Below are 20927 nucleotides of genomic sequence, written 5' to 3'. Positions count from 1 at the left end.
ATTTATTGTCAATATTTTTACAGTCGTCCACGCACTATAGGATTTCGGGCGGTCATTAATCGAAAATGTCATGTCTTCCGAATTATTTTAAAATATTTTCTCTCCATTGTCAATACTCTAATTAAGAGAAATTCTGAATTTGAAGTCTCTAGGTGCACTAGTTCCAAAGATATAAGGTGGCAAAGTCAGAAATGGGTAAAAAAGTTAGCAAATTTTCTGAAAAAATATTTTATTTTCAACTATTTATTGAAATATTTTTAAATGTTTTTCTTCAATGTTAATACATCATTACAAAGGTTATTGTATAAGCTTTTAAATGGTGTGCAAAACTAATGGTTACACTGTGAAAAAAAAATTGAAAAAATGCGGAAGCAATATTTTTCAAAAACGACGCTATTTTCAACTTTGATAGTGAAGAACTTTTTTTCCTCAGGAATCCCCAGGTTCTTTTATGATACACATCAAGGACAAAGCTTCGACTAAAATGTCCCGAAAGAATTTCTTGCCAGTATTTGCGATTAACAGGGTTAAGTCACTCTGATTTTTTCATTTGTTTTTTACCGTGTTTTGCCTCTCTCGTACTCCAAGGTTAATGCTCATTCCAAAACGAATGTTTGATAGAAGGCCGGAGACCCCTAGTGGTATATATCAACTACCTCAGCGCGAAGCATTGAGGTGATGTCTGTATGTGTGTGCATGCGCGTCTGTATGTATGTGCGCAAAAGAACGCAATCGCCATTTAGACACTTATTTGTGTCCGATTTTCTCGCAACAAGTTTCATTCGACGAAATCTAGTCCCATCGTTTCCTATTGAAAATGGGTCAGACTGAACTATGCGCTCAAAGGGTATGGTCAAAATACATTTATTGGTAATAACTTCGACTTTATTTATAACCATTTGAGCTCATTTAATTAACTTTTCAAAGGAGTAAATGAATAAAACCCCAATGCAATGCAGCACAACGGTAACGGAAGGATTTAACAGTTCGCTCATATATTTCCTGTCAAATTTTACCGTTTCCGTCGCCATTCCGCTGAAATGCGTTTGGGGCTTGAGTGGTTTGAGTCATTCTCTAAACCTAATTTTCTGAGCTATTCATTAGCTACTGATGGAGAACTAAATATGAGATTTCATAATATGTAAATATTTATAAATCTCCTGGAATCAATAATTCCCGACATGTTTATTGCAAAAGTAAAGACGAACAATATCTTAGTTAGAACGGAGCGTATGAAATTCCTGCTAGTGTTCATGAATGTCTGGCTAATGGTAGGGAAATATTTATTCACTCATCTACACTTTGAGGTTCACTGGCTGAACAACCAGCGGAAAGTCAAGATAAACTGTTGAGGAAATTTAGAACTCATAATGTAAGAAAATGATCAAGAGAGGCAAATGTTGACATTTTCCTTCGTGCCTTACATGAATCAGATCCATTTTAAGCTCGATTTGGATAACGAGGAGACGTTGGAAAAAATTTTCACTTAGTTATTCTTATGCCATGCGTAATTTTGTAATATTTGAAGATTTTCAAAAGTTCTTTATCTTCTAATACTTTAGATGAATTTATCTCATCTTCCATCGTTGATGGAATTGAAGAAAATATCATTGAAGACTTAAACCTTGACACAGAAAAGAATGATGCTGTATATAACTTGTAGAAATCATGAAAACAAATCAAAAGTAATTCAAATAGTGTTGTTATTTAAATTAAAAGAATTTTGCTTTTCGGAAGAATGGAGCATTCTTACATTCCACAATGAATGTCCACATTTTTGAGAATATATTAATCTCATTTTTTGAATAACTTGTACACGTAAAAATGTCATGGGATTGCGATTTCTAATTTGCTAATACCCTTTTCAAAAGTTATTTTCAATTCTGATTATTTGATTAACATTTAATGCTTTATGATCCTTCAGATCCTAGTACTTTGTCAAACAAATTGTTCTAAATACAAATTGTGAGGCATGAGTGAGAACAAAAAAATATCACGGAATGTCATGAAATTAATGTCATTTAACATGATCGCCGCCATAATGTCCATAAATTGCTGAACTTAGTTTTTGTACAGCCCCTTCCTTCTCCTTAAGAAAACGCACGAAATTTCAACTTCCCAAATAGGTTTGCTTTGTCACGTTAATCGAACCTATGAAAAAAATAATTACGTAATTCATAGACGATCCCCAAAGGGGGGGGGGTTGGAAATTGTATATTCATGCTATTTCGACCATACACAGCTAAAACTAAGTGGAAAATCACTTTAAAAGTCCAATTTTATTTTTGACCGCTCGCTTGTATGGGGATCCCCCATAGTGCCACGGCCGCTTGACAGATGCTCGCTCGGGCGCTTGAAAACAAACATACAAAAGTGTGAGTTAAATGATGAGGAACATACACTCCCGCAGAAGCCCTAATAATTAGCGCTGCAGAATAGAAAGAGAGAAAGCGAGAGCCCAGCTGATGTTGTGGGTAGACAAAACGACAGACAGACAGAGATGCATGAAGAAGTCGCATCCACCTGGCTAGCCATCAGCAACGACTTCGAACTACTGTCGTATATTTTTGCGATCGTAAGCATAATGGCGTATTGCGACGTGTAGTGAAGTGAACAGCGTGCTCGTGAAAACCCTTCGATTCGAGGAACGTTTCCATTAGATTTTACGTGAATTGTCGGGACCCGACACGAGGGTATTTACCAGGCGGAGAATATGGCCTAATCGGCCTATTTTGGATTGTGAAATTCGAGGCTACTTCTTACGTATGTGACGCAGTCATTTTTACGTCTCGTGAGATTCGTAAGCGAAAAATAGAAATTTTCGTGTCTACCTATAGGTAAAATAAAAACCACTTTACTTCTGTAGTGCTGATTGCCAGTGGAGTTGGAAAATTCTATCGCTCGATCCGGACGACGAAGCAGCTGCTGCATTTAGAAGGCTGGAAGGTTTAGTGTCCGCTGTTGCTGCTAGTGGAAATAAAGAAAGTAACTCAGCTGTGACGGAAGGAAAATAGGTGAAGGATAAACAAGGTTCCTGCTGGCAAAAATGTCATCGATTGTCGATATCATCAAGCACTATCAGAAGAGCATCGACAAGTCACTCCACGATGAGGCACGGGTAAGTGGTTGCATGTTGCTTCGCATATCACTTTTAATATGAAGGTGGGGGATTGCCTTCGAAATAATGGGGGAGGAACTGCAGTGTGTACTTCGCTCGAAGTAGCTGATATCAATATGCATAGTAACTATGTACCACATCAGCTACGAATTGCTTGTGGTTTTGAAGTGTACAATACTTTGTATTTTTTGTTGTTGTGATAACGTAGCGATAAAATTCTTAGAAAAACTTATTCTGTTAATCATCGCTGTAATTTTATTGCCCTGAAAATTAGATTTGTACCTATTTACAGAATCGAATAAAATAAAGCATTGTAAAATGATCCAAATTCAAATCATTTTTCAATTGCATTTTTTTATTCAAATTGGATTTTATAAAATTAATCTTGAACAGGATTTACCTATTATATTTTTGTTATAACTTACTTTATTTAAATTCTGGGAACGTTGTAAAAGCGGAAACTTTTTTAGGATGTTCAGAGTACCAAGTGTTTTATATAAACCAATGTCAAATCTGAATCTATCAAACTCTTCATGCAACATCAAAGCGCAAATCGCTAACCACGTGGCATTAATATCTATAAAATATTATTATGTCTTTATTAGTGAAATTTTCAGCCCGAGGCTGGCTCATCTTTCAGTAAGTATTTTCACAGGATTACCAACGGGAAGCGAAGAAACATCCTAAAGAAATTATCACAAGGACCCTATGAGGATTCTTGTATAAATTGGTTGTAAGCTGTTGTAAGTAAATTTCTACAACCTAAAGAAGATTTCTGCAGCATTTAACATCAGAAATTAAAAAAGAAATTTGGAGGAATCTCCGCGGAATTTCGAGCATTAACCACAGCATGAATTGGCAAATAGTCATTGGCTATTCAAATCGTTATGACAATCAGGGTTGTTACGGAGATCCTGAAATATTTTCCGCGAGAAATTTTCTATAAGATCTTTATTATTTCCTTAATTCAACGGTAGTATTACAATTTTTACTTTTACAGTTCAGAGATTTGGATTACCTTTCAGCTGAGAGCAATTCTATTTCATTACAAGAGACATAAGGAGCATTGAACAGGATTTCACTAGCTAAAATTAGCTTTTTATAGGGAAAAGGTGCAAAAAAAAAAAACCCTAGAACTCAGATTTTCTTACGGCTAATATCACAGGGGTTAAGAGATGAGTGCTTCGATGAGCGGATTTGCTGACGTCTCACATGAAGTTATGAAGGATCTCGTAGCCCGTTCGATACTTGTGTCGATAATGTTGACACCGGCCAACTTGTGCAAATCGTCGGTCGGATACCAGGGTTCAAGTTGAGGACCATTTTGAGCAGTTTGTTCTGTTTCACTTGAAGTCGCTTGCGGTGAGATTTTGCGCAGTTACCCCAGACCACCGATGCATAGGTCATTATAGGCCGGATGATACTCTTGACGACCAGTAACTTGTTTTTGATGTGTAGCTTTGACCGACGATTTAGCAGAGAGTAAAGCGCTTTAGAAGAACGATCTATCTTTTCAGCGACATAGTTAACATGTTTGTCGAACTTGAGCTTCTTGTCAAACACCACTCCCAGATACTTGACTTCTTCGTCCCACATAGTTGGTTGGCCATTGATCGTTATCGATCTGCGGGGGAGGTATCGAGCTACGCGTCTCCTGGTGAAAAATATGGACTGGGTTTTCCCAGCATTGCTTGATGCGCCATTTCCGTTGGAATTCCTCAAGGTTGTCCATTGCCGCTTGGAGGTGGGTGACAACAATTTGTGGATCTCTATCCGACGCCAGGAAAGCAGTATCATCCGCAAAGAATGCGTAGGACACACCGTCAACCATTACTATGTCGGATGTGAGAACGTTGTAGAGAATAGGACTCAGCACTGATCCTTGTGGTACTCCAAAGGGTATGTTGTGCTCATTAGAGTTCTCGCCATTTACAGCCACCGTGAAGGTCCGATTTGACAGGAATGATTGGATAATCTTAACCAGGTAGAGCTGCAGATTCGATCGGAAGAGTTTGTACACCACAGCATCTTGCCATACGGAATCGTACGCCTTCTCAACGTCGAGGAGAATCATACCAGTCGATTTACCCGTTAGGAATCCGCGCTTCACTTTCTGCTTTATGCGTTCGAGCTGGTGTACCGTTGAGTGTCCCGTTTTGAAGCCGAACTGTTGTGGTGGAATGACTTCCTCTGTCTCCAGGTGTCGGTTTAACCGGGCAAGGATTACCCTTTCGAGGACTTTGCTTAGGCTGCTCAGGAGACTTATCGGTCGGTAGTTACCAGGGTCAGTGATATCCTTATTAGCCTTTGGAATAGCTATTACATTGGCGTGCTTCCAGCCGGTCGGAAAGTAACCCAAGACTAGGCACGCGTTGAAGATCTTGGTCAAAACGATCAATCCTTTTCTTGGCAGGTGTTTGAGGCAGGTGTTCCGGATGCCGTCCTGCCCGGGAGATTTCTATTTTTCAACGTGCGGATGACTGACTTCACCTCCTTCGGTTTTACCAGAGCAGCATTAGGAACGAGAGGATTTGCAGTACGAATTTGGTCAACTGCATTTTCCACGGCGGCCAAGGTTCCAGGATCTCCTGGCTCTTCATTATTGTGGGCAGCAGCAAACGCTGCTGCGAAAGCTTCGGCTTTCTGTGATGAGCTCGCTACGAGGTTACCGTTGACGTTTAGCGGGGGGCTGTGTTTCACCGTGTTCCGGAGGTTGCGAGTCAACTTCCAAAATTTGTTACTGCCGTTATCTAGGTTCTTCAGCATCGACCCAAAGTTCTGGAATCGATGTTCTGCGCTTAACGAACTGATGGCATTGTTTAGGTGGTTGACCACCGCACCAATCAGCGGGTCCCGACTCCGAATAAACTGCCTACGACGCACATTCCTTAGCCGAATCAGCAGCTTCAACTTGTCAGGGATGTCCTTTTTCTTTGGGAGAATTCTACGCGTAGGAACAGCAGCCTCCTCAGCTACCTTGATGACCTCAGTGATTTTGCCTATGGCGGCGTCGATTTTCTGTGGACGATCCAGATCGTTGATCCAGGATGCGGTGACGTCAATTTCCTGATCAATTTTCCGAGCGAAGGTGCTCCAGTTCGCCTTATCGAAGCAGCTGATGAGCTTACCAGCCGGGGCTATTGGAACGTCGGCATCGATGGTGAAGGTTACTGGCAGATGATCTGATGATAGTTCGACGTGCGATTTCGGCTTTGACATCTGTACTAGGTTGTTTGAAATAACCAGGTCCAAGGTTGAAGGCCTCCCTCGCCCGGACGGGTAGCGAGTGGGAGTGTCAGGAGCGTGAATGTAAAAGTCCGCGGACTCGTACTCTTGATGCAGAATTCGTCCTGCTTTGTTGGCTCTGGTGCAGTTCCACATCATGTGTCGCGCGTTCATTTTCCGCGAGAAATGTAATCCATTCCGCGCCAAATTCGCACGACTTCAAACTAAATTCCAAGCAAACACACGTGCAATATCAATTTTCTTATTACAATTTACCGAACGTCTTTTCTACAAGTTCTACAATTTTTTCCGTCCTCTATGCTGAAATGATGGCATTTGCTATAAGAATAAGCTTCCTAAATTTTTAGCTCATTTGGTTGTAATTTGACGTGACTGCATTTTGAAGGTTGTATTAAAATGACTATGAAAACAGTAACTTTTGTGGAAAACCGTTCCGCAGCGTTACCCAGTAAGCTCTAAAATATATGAATACACTGCCAATATTGAAAATTAAGCAAAAAAACAGATCGAAAGATTTGATACCGGCATACTGGTACGGAAATACTGAATCGTGGGAAATTCCATTTAACATGTAATAGAATAACATCACTATTAATAATGAGCGTTTTTGTTTTCTTTATATCTTTGCTATTCGTAACAACCACTGACATTTAGTTTAAGAACAATTCTATAAAGTTCAAGTATAGATTATATTTAAATAGTTTGTGGGCCACCTCACGGAACATTCTTTCACGTAAGTGGAGATTTCCATAGTAATTTCCATACAATCTTCAGATGACGCGTGCACAATCAAATTACATCCAAATTAGCTAAAATGTCAGGAAATCTATGAAAATGACAAAACCAATCGTTTAATCATAGGGGACCGTCAAAATTTGAATCACTCTTATGTTCAGGCCAGATTTGATCATAATTGATTATAGATAAACTTCGCAATGAATCCGCCAATATGCAATTTCTTCTGAAGTAATAAATTTTGCTTTGTTGCAATTATTGATTGACAAACTTGCGTAGAGATTAAGAAATTAGAATATTTTCTTTTAATTTGAATATTTACGCCAAAGTTTATGGCAAACAATTTTTTTTATTTTGATAAATTTCTGGATGAGTTGTTGAAGAAGTTCCTGGAAGTATTAGGGATTTTTTTTTCATAAATTCCTGTGAGATTCGCTTTGGGAATTGGGTCCTAAAGCCCTACCTCGTCTATGGTTGCAAACGATAGTGCATCGGTCAAGAATACTTGTACCGGTGTTAAAAAAATTCTGGTAAAATCCTAAATCAGTAAATAGTAGTTTGTGCAACAAGTTGCAAAAAGATGATTTTTTCAGCACGAGTTGTACGTTTATCCAACGAGGCTTGCCGAGTTGTATAAATACTACGAGTGCTGAAAAAATTGAGTTTTGCAACGAGTTGCACACACTATTTTTTGCAATGACGAAAACTGGACTTTAATTTGCTAAATCTGTTCCAAAAATGTAGTCTAATTTTCTCCACATGATCATTCTTGCCAATAAATTATGTTGCTGCGGAGAAGAATCAGATTTCATGTTACCGTGCCACATTGCAAAGTTCAATGAGCCGTGAAGCGATAGATGTACTTGCCTTTAGAAATTTTGGATGTCAGGACCGCCAAACTATTTAATATATTACGGGGCGCATAGAATACACTATTTGAGCACTTACCCAAGCTAATTTAGCACAATGTAGTCTCGTAACGACTGTTCTGGTGTTGGTTTTTCATTATAGCACCCAAATGAGTGTTATAATGAATATTATGGAACCCATTTGAGTTGCATAATGTTCATAAAGCATCCATTTCGTTGGTATGGAAAAGTAGGCCGTTTTATCACTCAAAGATGAACTGTAAACCAGATATTATGATCAGGAATTGCAAAAAATAATATTTTTGTGTTTAAGACATTTTAAGACAAATTTTGGGCTGTGCAACATTTCAGAACGAATGAACCATCAGCCCAAAACGTCAGCCCCATATTAACTGTCAAAGGTTGAGTCAAGTGCCCTGCGGTGTTTTGCTAGTGCGTTTGAATCCGTACGTCAAACAAGACCGAAAATGTCGAGGAAGCATTTTTCATCTATTTTTCAATTTCAAATTAAACAATGTTCTTTTCAATTTTTGAGTCTAAAGAAAAACTGACACGTTTAGAATGATTACCTTCATAGTTACCTGAAAGAAAATCGAATATCGATTCTTCATTTTAGGACCCAATTCCTTTAGGAAAATATCTTCAAAAACTAGGAGGAGAATGGATGTTTGAAGGAATGATGATATTTGATTTGATATTTCACATGCTTTGAACTAAAATCTACAATGTAAAGGTTCCGAAGCCTCCGTTTGGGAGGCATGAAGGCTCTTTTCCAGAAAAGCTCGGTTGCTTCGTTTCAAGAAGATTAGAAGCATCCTTCTACGCTTCTCGGAAGTTTCCAAAGACGAGCCAGCCTAGGGCTGAAAGTCTCCTTAATGAAGATAATAAAAAAGCTTCTCGGAAGCCTTCTCCAGATCAGCTCGAATGTTTCCTTCCAAGAGGCCCGGAAGCCTTGTTTTAAGAGAGTCGGAAGCCTTGTTTTAAGAGAGTCGGGAGCCTTTCAAAAAGCTCGGGAATCTCCTTTTAAGAGGCTCGGAAACCTCCTTTTAAGAGGCTCGGGAACCTCCTTTTAAGATGCTCGGAAGGCCTCCTTTCAAGAGGCCCGGAAGCCTTGTTTTAAGAGAGTCGGAAGCCTTCTTTCAAAAAGCTCGGGAACCTCCTTTTAAGAGGCTCGGAAACCTCCTTTTAAGAGGCTCGGAAACCTCCTTTCAAGAGGCTCGGAAACCTCCTTTCAAGAGGCTCGGAAGCCTCCTTTCAAGAGGCACGAAAGCCTCCTTTCAAGAGGCTCGGAAGCCTCCTTTCAAGAGGCTCGGAAGCCTCCTTTCAAGAGACTCGGAAGTCTCCTTTCAAGGGGCTCGGAAGCCTCCTTTCAAGAGACTCGGAAGCCTCATTTCAAGAGGCTCGGAAGCCTCCTTTCAAGAGGCTCGGAAGCCTTGTTTCAAGAGGCTCGGAAGCCTCGTTTCAAGAAGCTCGGAAGCCTCGTTTCAAGAGGCTCGGAAGCCTCGTTTCAAGAGGCTCGGAAGCCTCGTTTCAAGAGGCTCGGAAGCCTCTTTTCAAGAGGGCAGAAAGCCTTCTTTCAAAAAACTAGGAAGGCTCATTTTAACAGGCCCGAAATGCTACTTTCAAATGAATCGCAAGCCTAATTTCAGGAGCCTCGGATGCCTCCCTTCAATAAGTTCGAAATACTTCTTCCAAGAGGGTTGGAAGCATACTTTCCAGAGGTTCAAAAGAATCCTTCAAAGATGCAAAGGAAGCATCTTTTTAAGTAGCTCAAAAGCCACCGTTCAAGATACTCGAAAGCCTCTCTACAAGGGGCTCTGAAGCCTCTTATAAAGATGTGCGGAATCATACTTTTAAGAGGACCAGAAGCCTTCTTTCAAAAAGCTCGGAAGGCTCCTTGAATCAAAAGCCTCAAAAAAGGTTCGGAATTATTTTTTCAGGAGGCTTGAAAGCCTACTTTCAAGAGGGGGTACCTCAATTTATGCAAAAGTTCGAAGGGGTACCTCTCAAGAGAACCGCTGTATTAAAGTATACTGTCCACGTGGCTCAAGACGTGGTTTGAGTGATTATGCTGCTTAAGAGACTGGCCAAAGAAAATCCCCTTTCATTACTGAAGTAAATTCGACAGCTATTCAATTACTTTTATTTATTTATTTTTTATTTGATTAATGTATAAGAGAGACAAGGGCCAATTCACCGATGTGAATTAGGAATTGACATCGTTCATGTTACATCTGCGTGACTTCAACCTGCCTGGAATTTGGTGACTACCTTCGCATAATAGTTGTCTGTCACCCCTCTTCCGTTTCCTACAACTTTTCGAAAGCTGCAGTATCGCGTACCAAAGAGATCATAGAAAAGATCGCGCCCTCCATGGTTCTCGACCGAACTACGAAAACTGAAGTTCACTAAGAGATCGTTACCTCTGAGAAACCCTTATGTGAGGTTTATTCATGAGTTTTGCACGGTACCAACGAAAGCTTGAGCACAAATTCACAAATCCTTCTGAAAGTACGTCAGCGATCAACGCAAGAAAGCCGGGCTTCAACTACTCAGGAACTTTGCCGCCTGTTTGTTGAAAAATTCGCGAGCGTATTCAGTGATCTTTCGTCACTGTGACATAAGTGACAGTCAAGTCCCTATTGCGACAAGAAACATGGGGGAAACGACCAGCCGGTGGGTGCAATCAACATCGATGATGACATGATTCGGAGAACCACAAAGCAGCTTAAATTTATTTATTTATTTATTTATTAACAATTACCATATAGCAACATAAATAATCACATATTGATTTTCAATGCTTATGCTACTATGCAACATCTAATACCAATAACTACATACTGAATAAGATATTTAGATTCCGCTTAAATAAAGAAAAACTTCTTTCGCACCTATGATTCCTAGGTAAATCGTTCCAAATTCTTATAGCTCGTAGGCGGAAGGAGTCTCTTAAACTGTTTGTGAAACATCTAGGAACGATAAGTAACGAACCTCGCGAAGAACGAGTATATCTAAAAAAATCTCGAAGATAAATTGGAGAGTTGTTAATAATTTTGAATGTTTGGATACAGGTTCTAAACTTTAAATGATTTGTAAAATCAGTTCCAAGAATAGCCTTTCTATAATTGGATAAATGATCAAACTTTTTCAGATTAAAAGCATATCGTGTAGCAGCGTTGAATACTTGGTTTAGTTTTTTCGTGTTTTTTTTAGTTACAAGGCCAAACAAAATATCACCATAATCAAACAGTGGAACTAAAAGAGACCTGACCACTTGAATCCGGATATGTTGGGGAGTACACCGTCTCAATAATACAAGCGAGTGTAAGGCATTATAAATTTTACTGCACACGGCATTAACCTGAGGTGACCAGTTCAAGTTAGTATCCATCATTAAACCGAGATTTTTGACGACATTAGAATATTCAATTATATCGTTTCCCACTCTAACTGATGGTACATTCGACAAAACGGCACGTTTTGTGTGAAAAATAATCGTTTGGGTTTTCCTCCGTTAAGAATCAGGCCGTTTTGCTCGCACCATAACAATATACTCTGAATGTCAGAGTTCATTCGATTTACCATTTCTGATATTGTGCCAGGGACCCCAGATATGTATAATTGACAGTCGTCTGCATACAGGTGGAATCGACAATGTGACAGATTCAATGGAAGATCATTAATGTACATTGAGAAAAGTAGCGGTCCGAGAATTGAACCTTGAGGCACCCCGCTTAGAACAGGAATTAATTCAGATTGTTGGTTGTTGAAGTCAACGTATTGCAATCGGTTGGACAAATATGACTGAATTAATTTTATGGAGAATTGATCTAAATAGAAGTTATATTTTAACTTGTTACACAATTGTCTATGATCAATAGAATCGAATGCTTTACTAAAATCAAGAAGAACCAGTAAAGTGACCATCTTCTTGTCTAACGCTTCTCTAATGTCGTTTTCTATTTTAATAAGCGCGGTTACGGTGCTGCATGATTTCCTATATCCAGACTGGAATGGACATAACAGATCATTGTGTGTCAAGTAGTCATTCAGTTGCTGAGAGAGTAGTGATTCGAATATTTTTGAGAGGGCACAAAGAATACTGATCGGACGATAGTCTCTTTCAGTAACTGGGTGGTCAATCTTACCTATTGGAATTACTTTTGCGATTTTCCAATCAAGTGGGAAATCTGAGGAAGTGATACAACAATTAAAGATATCCAGAATGTATGAGAGAGTAACACTTAAAGACATTTTTAAAACTTGTAGTGGAATTGAATCATTGCCAACAGCATCACAAGAAGATTTAACAAACTCACTAAGTATTTCGTCATTTGTAACACACCTAAATGAGAAATTCGGGTGTGTTGCAACGTCGTCATTTTGATTGAATGAAAGTGGAGTGTAATGAGCAACAAAGAATGAGTTCAGAGTATCAGCACTTACATCCCTCCACCCATACAAGTGTTTGTTTGTTTTAAGCCTAATCGTTTAATGTTCTTCCAAAGTTGCTTAGCAGGAAGGTCAGCTCTTAACTGTGAGGTAAAATATTGACGTTTTGTACGATTGACCTCTTGGTTTGTTAAATTACGAAGACAAGTGAAATTTTTCCATTTACGCTGATTCCCTCTATCGCATTTCCAACATTCATAAGCCTCGGACCGATTTTAATCAATCGATGAATGTGAGTATTGATCCAAGGAGTACTTGGATCTTTAATCGTTTTTTTCTTGAGCGGAGCATGCTTATCAAGAATGGTGAAGAATACATCATTGAAACATTTTAGTTTTCCATTAATCCCCACACAATTGAACACACCATCAACATTTACGCTACGTAAATCAGACAGAAAAGTCGATTGATTAATTTTGTGATATTCACGTGTCCAGTATACATTAGCACCAGGTTTAGGAAGCTTGAATTTGTAATCAATGCAAATAAAATCATTATCGCTAATTCCTCCCACTGATGACTGATAAACGTTCTTCATGTTCTCTGTGCAATTACTTGTGAATAAATCAATGGTGGATGCAGAACCGGGCCTATGACAAGTTGGATGAGTTGGAATCAGTTTAAAGGATAATGCGCTTAAATGATCAATTAGTTTTAATGTCTTGTTAGAGTTCTCCATCATCAAATTGATGTTGAAATCGCCTGTAACCAAAATATTGGGTTCTGTAGGGAAAATTTCAGAAACAATGCAGAAAACTGTATCTAGTTTAGCAACTGTTACGTCTGGGGGTTTATAGACGACTCCACAGACTAAGTTGGCCTGTTTTAATTTGATAAACAAGTATTCAATTTCGCTTTCATTTCCAGAGAATTTGAGATTGTTTTCACATAAAAGGCGACTCTTGATTTTTTCCTATTATCGCGATTAGATCTTATAATTATGTGTCCCTCACATTCAACTGATATACTCGTATTTGAAGGTTTGAGCCAGGTTTCTACAACAGATAGAACATCCAGTTTTGAATTAACAACGAAAGAACGATAGTTTTCAATGTTGCTAGTTAAACTCCTTGCGTTGTGGAGAGCTATTTTAATAAAGTTATTGGACCGTTTCTCTAGAATAGTTTTCATTTTTCCATAATCTAGTGAATGTAGCTTCAGTTTCAAATCGTATATAGACCCATCAAACCGCAAAGGAGCTGAAGAAGTATTGGAATCAGTTAGTGCATTGATATTTGGATCAGTTTGGGCATTGGTATTAGAGTTACTTACGCTAATCATTTCGGTACTAGCAGGCTTGGTACGTTCACGTTTTTTGGCTGAAACTCGCGAATTTCTACACCTTCTGGCCAATAAAAAGGATCGTTAATTACAGCGACAAGATCTTCAGAAACAGAAAGTTTGAACGATACAAATGATAATTCATTAATGTCCTTATTACGCGGCACTAGTTTAACACAATTTAGCGTAGACTGGTCGATGTTGATGGTTTCTCGCAGATACTCGATGATATAGTCTTCAGTTTGTTCGACGTGAAAAGGTGTGACATAGAACGCCTTCATCGTTTCTTCGTTTGATGTTCGACGCACTGGGGGTCGCAGTCTGTTTACCACCTTCAGGCGGCAATCTTGATTTGATGATGGTGGAATAGAGCGGGTGAGATTTGTGCCTTGTGAGTGGTTGCTTGGAGAGGCACTATTTGAAATACGATTCGAGACAGCAGCAACAGCATTGGCTCTCGAGGTGACAGTGGCGTAGGTGGTAGCAGCGGTGGGTGGAGCGGTGGATGGAACGATGACGGCAGCGACGGCATTGATGGAAGAAGTGGCGATGGAGGAGGTAGCGTTGGAGGAAGCGGTGGCAGTAGTGGCAGTATTCGTCTTTGTGGTGGCTTCAGCATTCGTACCCGAGGTAGACGCGACAGGCAACATGATTTCGGTAAGAACCGGTGGTACATTTAATTCACGGTCACGGTTGTTGTTATCATCATTATCCAGAGATATATCTAAATCTCCCACATCTGCAATTGTGTTGTTCGCAGCGCTAGAACGAAGCGACTGATCGAGGTTGAAACGATCGATGCTGTTGTGAAACTCAGTTGGATCGTGCATTGCCGGACCCGACATCGCGAACTGTTGAAGTCTCGTGGAAAAGTTTGAGTCACGTCGAACCGTTGTGGAGATTGACATTAGCCCATTCAGCGTTTTCAGATTTTCGCCAAATTGACCAACCCGCAGATCCATCGTGTCAACACGCAGCAGAAGATCCCTCATCGTTTTCAAGATAACAGCTTCTCGGTCCATAACGCTCGGATGGAAATTTACTCGGCAGGTTTCACAAAACCAGAGTAAACCAACATTAGCTGCCCATGCTTTAAAGTTTGTAACATTCAACCCAACGCACCCAGGATGAAAAACCCTTCCGCACGACCCACTGCACAAAACACTCCTATCAGACCGCGCAAAATTCCTAGCGCACGCCTTACATGCCTCCATGATTACCAATTATCTTCTACCTCACAGATAAATCAACCCAAAACTATTTCCCTACGACAACGAAATTAAAGTGATGTCGTGAGGGCAGTTTAAAACAGCAAACACCTTGTGCCCAAGCTCATACAGCGTGTTCCTAAAATCCTCCTTTATCGTTTCGCTTTGCCTTCACTTAAGCCGTTGTTGAACCAGAGCATGCACGTCGATTGAATACTTCGGCTTTTGATACCACCGATCGTACCAAGACACACTACTCTATCCAACTTTCAGCACCACCGCGAATGAAGCGTGTGGATGCGCACTGAATGGACCTCCACCAAAGCGGTTTTCAAAACAGAGTCACGCGCGTCGACTGAAATGTTTCGGTTTTTGAGACTGCCGAACGCACCAGGACCTGCTGCTCTAATCGAAAACAGCATCACCGCTTCGGGTGAATGCACAGAGCAAAACAAACCGGGGGATTTAGTACTAATCGACTGAGTGGCTGGATCACGTTTGTGAGTGCGGAGATATAACGCCTGCACGATATCACTACTGTTGTTTTCGGTACTTACTTTGTATTTGGATAGATCCCGCTGAGATGAAGACAATTTTGGAATCACAATTGCACTCCGGTTTGCATAGAAACAGCTTAGCCTTCAGTTGTGTTCCGTTTAGGAGCAGTGTTTCAGGGTTTACCCGGCACAGTCTAACCGAATGAACGGGGAATACTTGGGAAAAAATAACCGAGAAGAGGATCACCAAAAAAACGTTGCGAATAGCTAGTAGGCGTTACTAGTAGTACTAGTAAATCGTCAGCAAAAGGCACAAATTGCTCGTCCCACTACTTCTTTTGGTCGATCATCAATGGAATCTGTCCCTCCTGTTGGAAGTTTGCACTAATGTTCACAAAAAGGAAGACATACGCGATGTTCCGTTTTGAAAGCATCTCCTTTCGACGTCTCTTTATTTGATGATTGTGTGGAAAAATTAGAACTTCAACTGCTTCCAACAACTAGTTTTCTCTACCACAAGGGAACCATCTAGGACCACCGGACCACTGGTCATCTTGATCCATATCAACGATGTACATCTGGTTATAAAGAGCCCCGGTTGTTTTACAACCAAGAAATGAAGTATAGAAAAAAAAAACTATCTCCTGCACTACCCACTTAGTTTGCGCTGATTAGTGGATTTATAGTGATGGAATTTTTCATTTTACTACTACCTAGGTACATACTGAAACAACGCCATCTCTCGTATGCAACGTGTCAACTGATACTTCATTAATTACGGTTTAGCTTCAAAGAACATGAATGGGACCTTTCGAGGGTAATCTTTTAAGAATTTTTTTCCAGTGATGAAGCTGGACATAAGGGAATTATTTTCAACCACTATCAAAATAGCATTTGATGTTTTTGCGTTTTCATTGTAGCAATAATTACTTTAACATATAAAACACACTGTTTAACCAGCCGGAGATACGGCTTGATACCCAATCTCGCAAATGACGAACTATTACATTAGGTTCAACCTGCCAGTTCTCTTTTTCTGATTTCTCATCTAAACATATATTACTTTTCTGGTGCTATTTCAGCTCGCTCATTGCATCAGCAAGCTGTACCGTCTTCCGGTTTCGGTACAACATTTGCAAGACACCGGAATCGGGCGCACGGTAAACGGTCTCCGAAAGTACGATGGCGAAGTGGGTGTCGCTGCGAAGGCGCTTGTGACCAAATGGAAGAACATGGTAGCGGCGGAAGAATCGGACAATGGTGAACCGGAGACGCACCATCAACACGAGGAGGAACATGACAACCAGCAAGATGAAGGTACGCTGTTACGTTGTCGTTAGGATGTTTTTTTTGTTTGCTTGTTTTCTATTTAAGTTTCAGTAGTCTTAGTTAAGTTTCAGTTAGTACGAATAAAGTGCTATCAAGTTGAACAATTCTTGAGTTTCGAACTAGAGGAATTCCGAATAATCCGACCGAACAATTTACAGACAATTACGATGAATCCCGTCTTCAGGTGGACGAGGATCATGATAGTGACGATCATCCAGAAGAGAATGGTGCAGATGAGGACGAGAAGGACGACGAAGAGGAGCAGAATCATCAGAACCAAGAGTTTGAAAACCAGGATGAGTACCAAGAAGAACAACAACTAAATCAAATAAAGAACGGTCACGATAGTGATCACAGTAGTGAAAGTAAATTCCATCGTGATTCTGATCGTCACAGTAGTAGCAAGCATAAGAGTGAAAAACATGGCTCTCACGGTTCATCCAGTTCAAAGGACAGTGAACGGAGCCGGGATCGTCATGATAGGCATCGTGAAGGAGACAGAACTAAACATCACAGCAGCAGTAGTAGCAGTTACAGCAGCAGCAAAAAGCAACATTCGTCGCCGTCTTTGTCGTCGACATCTTCCTCCTCGAAGAAGTCGTCCAGTCACGGTGACGAGACAAAAGAAAGAAGGGAAAAGCACAGCAGTAGTAGCAGTAGCCGGAAAGACTCTAGTCACACGAATGGAAAGGGAAGTAGTCACAGTAGCAGTAAGGAGAAAGCTAGCTCTAGCGACAAGCATCACACAAGCAAGTCAAAGGAAAGGTTAAATGGTGCTACGAATGAGGACGATAATCACAAGCGCAAAAGAACTTCGGAGGATGAAGAAGAGACTATAGTGAAAAAATCGAAAAAGGAGCACTCCAGTGAAAGCAGAAGTAAGCATAGCAGTAGTAGTAAAGATCGATCTAGTAGTAAATCTTCCAGTAGTGGAAGTAGCAAAGATAAGGACAAGAAGTCCTCCTCCGAAAAAAAAGAATCTTCGTCCAAGAAAAAGAAAGAGCAGCCACCACCTGAAGATTCAGCAGACGAAGGCGAAGACGACAGCGAGTTCGACAATTCCGGAGGAGCTAGCTTCGCCGATGCCCTAGCTATGATAGGAGTACCATCGTCTTCTAAAAAGAAGGCTTCCAGCAAGGTAACCATCGATAAAGTATCCACTAGTAACAGTATGCCGCCGCCTCCGGTAAAATCCGACAAGAAACGATCGTCCACTTCGTCGTCTTCATCGAGCAAAAGCAGCAAATCGAATCGATCGATTTCACCTTGTAGTACGGCTAGTAGCAGTGGCTACAGCAGCACTTCGTCAACTCCTTCCCTACTGGCGCAGAAGCCCAGTCCACTGCCCGTAGCAGAAATTGTCGAATCCTTACCCATGATCTCGCCCAACTATAAACCAATGCCACTGAATCAAACCGTCATGGAGTGCGTTTTCTCAAACAACGGTAAACCGCAGAAGCGCGCTCTTACCGAGGAGGAAGCTCTCGGACAAAGCATGCAATCGAAGAACATTCGGACGAAGGTCTACTCCGGCGTGAAGAGCTTCAAGGGTGAGGTTCCTACGTTGTACAATATGTGCATCCGGTTGCTGCAGGAGCACATCGATCTGATTGATTACACTGGAGGCATTCCGTTCGATTTGCTGAAACCAGTGCTAGAGAGGGCAACCCCCGATCAGCTGTTCACTTTGGAGAACTACAACCCCTACCTAATGGAGGACAGCGACGTCCTGTGGGAACAGCATATCAAGCGCAACTTCCGCAGTCAGAAGCGCAAGGAAGAGGAATGCGAGTCCTGGCGGGAGATGTTTATAGTAAGTTGTTATTTCAAAATATGTTTCCATCATCAAATTTTTTTTTAAACAAATGTTATTTCTTTACAGCGATGCTCTGAGGAGCGAGAGACCAAACTTCTCAGCCTGACGGCCAATATCAAACAGTCACAGGTGGAGAAGACGGCTCCAATCCGCAAGACACAACTCGCGTACGTGGACTCGACCGCAAAACCACCTCGCAATATTATCAGCAAACAGGCCCGCTTCGGGACGGCTCAGGCGCCGGTGGTGTCACCGGCTGCTCGGGTTGCGGCTCTTAAAAATGGGTCTAACGTTGCGAAGGCGGGTGACTCTCGACTAAAAGTGGCTGCCGGTGCGCGGGATAACGCCCAAGTCCAAGGTAAGATCAGTTTGTTCACTTAGAAATCCTTGCACGCAAAACTGAAAGTATGCTCGGGAGAAGTATGCTCTTTTGTGGGAGAATGGGACTACCCACAAAAGAAGTAAAATTTGATGCATAAAAAGCATAAGTTTTACCCATTTTTCCTTTTTTTTTTTGCATAAAAGTGAATCAATTATGACTTCAAAGTACGCTCTTTCGTGGGAGAATGGGACTACACATAAAAAGGAATAAATATTATGCACAATTATGACTTTATTTTATTCACACATGAGAATCAAAGAAAGTCATAATAATTGTGCATAATATTTATTCCTTTTTATGTGCAGTCCCATTCTTCCACAAAAGAGCGTACGTTGAAATCATAATTGATTAATTTATAGTCAAAAGAGCATACTTTAAAGTCTTTTATGTGTAAACTTTTTTTTAGCGGTGTGGAAAAGTAATAGGTTTTGCATTTCATTTACTTTCAGTTTTCCAGCCAACGAAACCAAAAAAGGCGCCCCTAATGTCCAAAGTCATGCAATCCATCAAAGGGTTCAAAGGCTTCCGACGATAGACGGTGGAATAGGATATGATGATATTGTAGAATTTATGTTGGACTTGTTTTATGAGTATAGGTGGCGTGAATTGCTGGTTTGGCTATACTCAATCATTGGGCAATTCTCACCTCCTCTCACTTTACTCGTAGAGTAGGCTCAATTGTTTTAATACATTTGTATAAAATATGAGATGGAACGCTGTTGAGGATCAGGGTTCAAATGCCTTACTAAAAAGGTAACAGGACTGAATGACTGGAAATGTTTTAACATTTCGTTAACTACTCAACAAACAAGAACGATAAATTGCATCTAGCTGTTACAGTTTACATCCAAACTTTAATGTAGGAATGCTTTTCTCGAAATTTGTTTTTACTATTTCATAACTGAAATTATTTAATTTATTCGTTTGCATCTTTGGTAGGATTGTTTACTTTTAGATAAAAAATTTACTTCTGAATCAGATTGTACAAATTCCTGCGTTGCCGTTTCTTAAACGGCAAAATATAGTGATACAAGCACCGTTTAGATCCTTTAGGTAATTTATTAGTAAATAACTGTATCTAATTCGCTTGGTTGATAGAACGTACATTTGGTTGTATCCCCAGGTAGGTTCCAAATCTTCATTGTTTTTTTTTTTTAATATAACTTGACTGATGCAGTCATAAAAGCAGAACTGTGCAATTGTTTGTTTTCTTCGGTATGGGTTAATTATTGGGTTGAAGAAATAATCCATCAGGTAAAATATAGTGATGACTTCCATCAGGTAAAAATTTCTGTGTGGGGTGAGGAAAGAGAAAAAAAAATCTGCCTCTCTAGCTATAGCTTCGTATAAAGCAACTAAAGCCGTTGAGCAAAGAGAGCAACATCATCAGTCAATTTGAAGTAATTATGAGCTTCGTGATTATAAACTTTTATAGTAACGCCCGGTGTTTCACTTTCGTCCGCTATGCTGAAGAACAATTAGTAGTAGTGATAGAATCAACGATATACTCTACGGCTACAACCCAACATTCGACAGGTGAATAATGCCCGAGTTAAGTATGAGATCAAAGCGATAACTTGTCTTCATGTTGTGAGTGAGAACAGGTCGAAAGTGCAAAAGAGGGGTTATCCAGAGTGGAGTGGTTAGCACTCAAAGAGGCATTAAGAACCAAACATTACAGCAATCCTAATCGAAAGTTCATCAATAAAGCCATGGATACAAACAAAAGCAACGGTTCGTTTCTCACTGACCTAGCCTGCGAATACAAAGAGGTATTTCAACAACTATACACGAACAAAGATAATCTCAATCAGAAGCTACAAGAAACTAACTGGCAAGAGGTGGTGGAAACAAATCTTCCTGGAATCGACGAAAAGAAATCCAACGTTAATCCGGAACAATGGAGAGCAGTAGCTAGAGAAACCATACACACGACGTATGAAAAGTTCATCAGTCAACGCATCCAAGAACTCGAACAGCACAGCAACTGC

General features: G+C 40.4%; 1 protein-coding gene across 4 annotated transcripts; it reads left to right on the top strand.

The window, feature by feature from the left end:
* The first annotated feature begins 2521 nt into the window (after nt 1-2521).
* Nucleotides 2522-20127, top strand: LOC134226233 (transcription elongation factor B polypeptide 3). 4 transcript variants are annotated; one of them, XM_062706872.1, is made up of 7 exons: nt 2522-2800; nt 2867-2917; nt 2948-3118; nt 16492-16726; nt 16897-18551; nt 18621-18912; nt 19386-20127. In XM_062706872.1, exons 3-7 carry the CDS (start codon nt 3047-3049, stop codon nt 19469-19471), a joined length of 2340 nt encoding a protein of 779 aa, XP_062562856.1. In that variant the 5' UTR covers nt 2522-2800; nt 2867-2917; nt 2948-3046; the 3' UTR covers nt 19472-20127. The 4 variants fall into 4 exon arrangements, with proteins under 4 accessions (XP_062562856.1, XP_062562866.1, XP_062562873.1 ...); XM_062706882.1 differs by having other exon boundaries at nt 2522-2763; nt 2867-3118; XM_062706889.1 differs by having other exon boundaries at nt 2522-2763; nt 2838-3118.
* Nucleotides 20128-20927: the final 800 nt, after the last annotated feature.

The sequence above is a fragment of the Armigeres subalbatus genome, chromosome 1, assembly GCF_024139115.2.
Source record: "Armigeres subalbatus isolate Guangzhou_Male chromosome 1, GZ_Asu_2, whole genome shotgun sequence".
NCBI classification, from domain to species: Eukaryota; Metazoa; Arthropoda; class Insecta; order Diptera; family Culicidae; genus Armigeres; species Armigeres subalbatus.
Note: the sequence above shows the minus strand (reverse complement) of the source record. Positions and strands in the feature narration are given on the sequence as shown.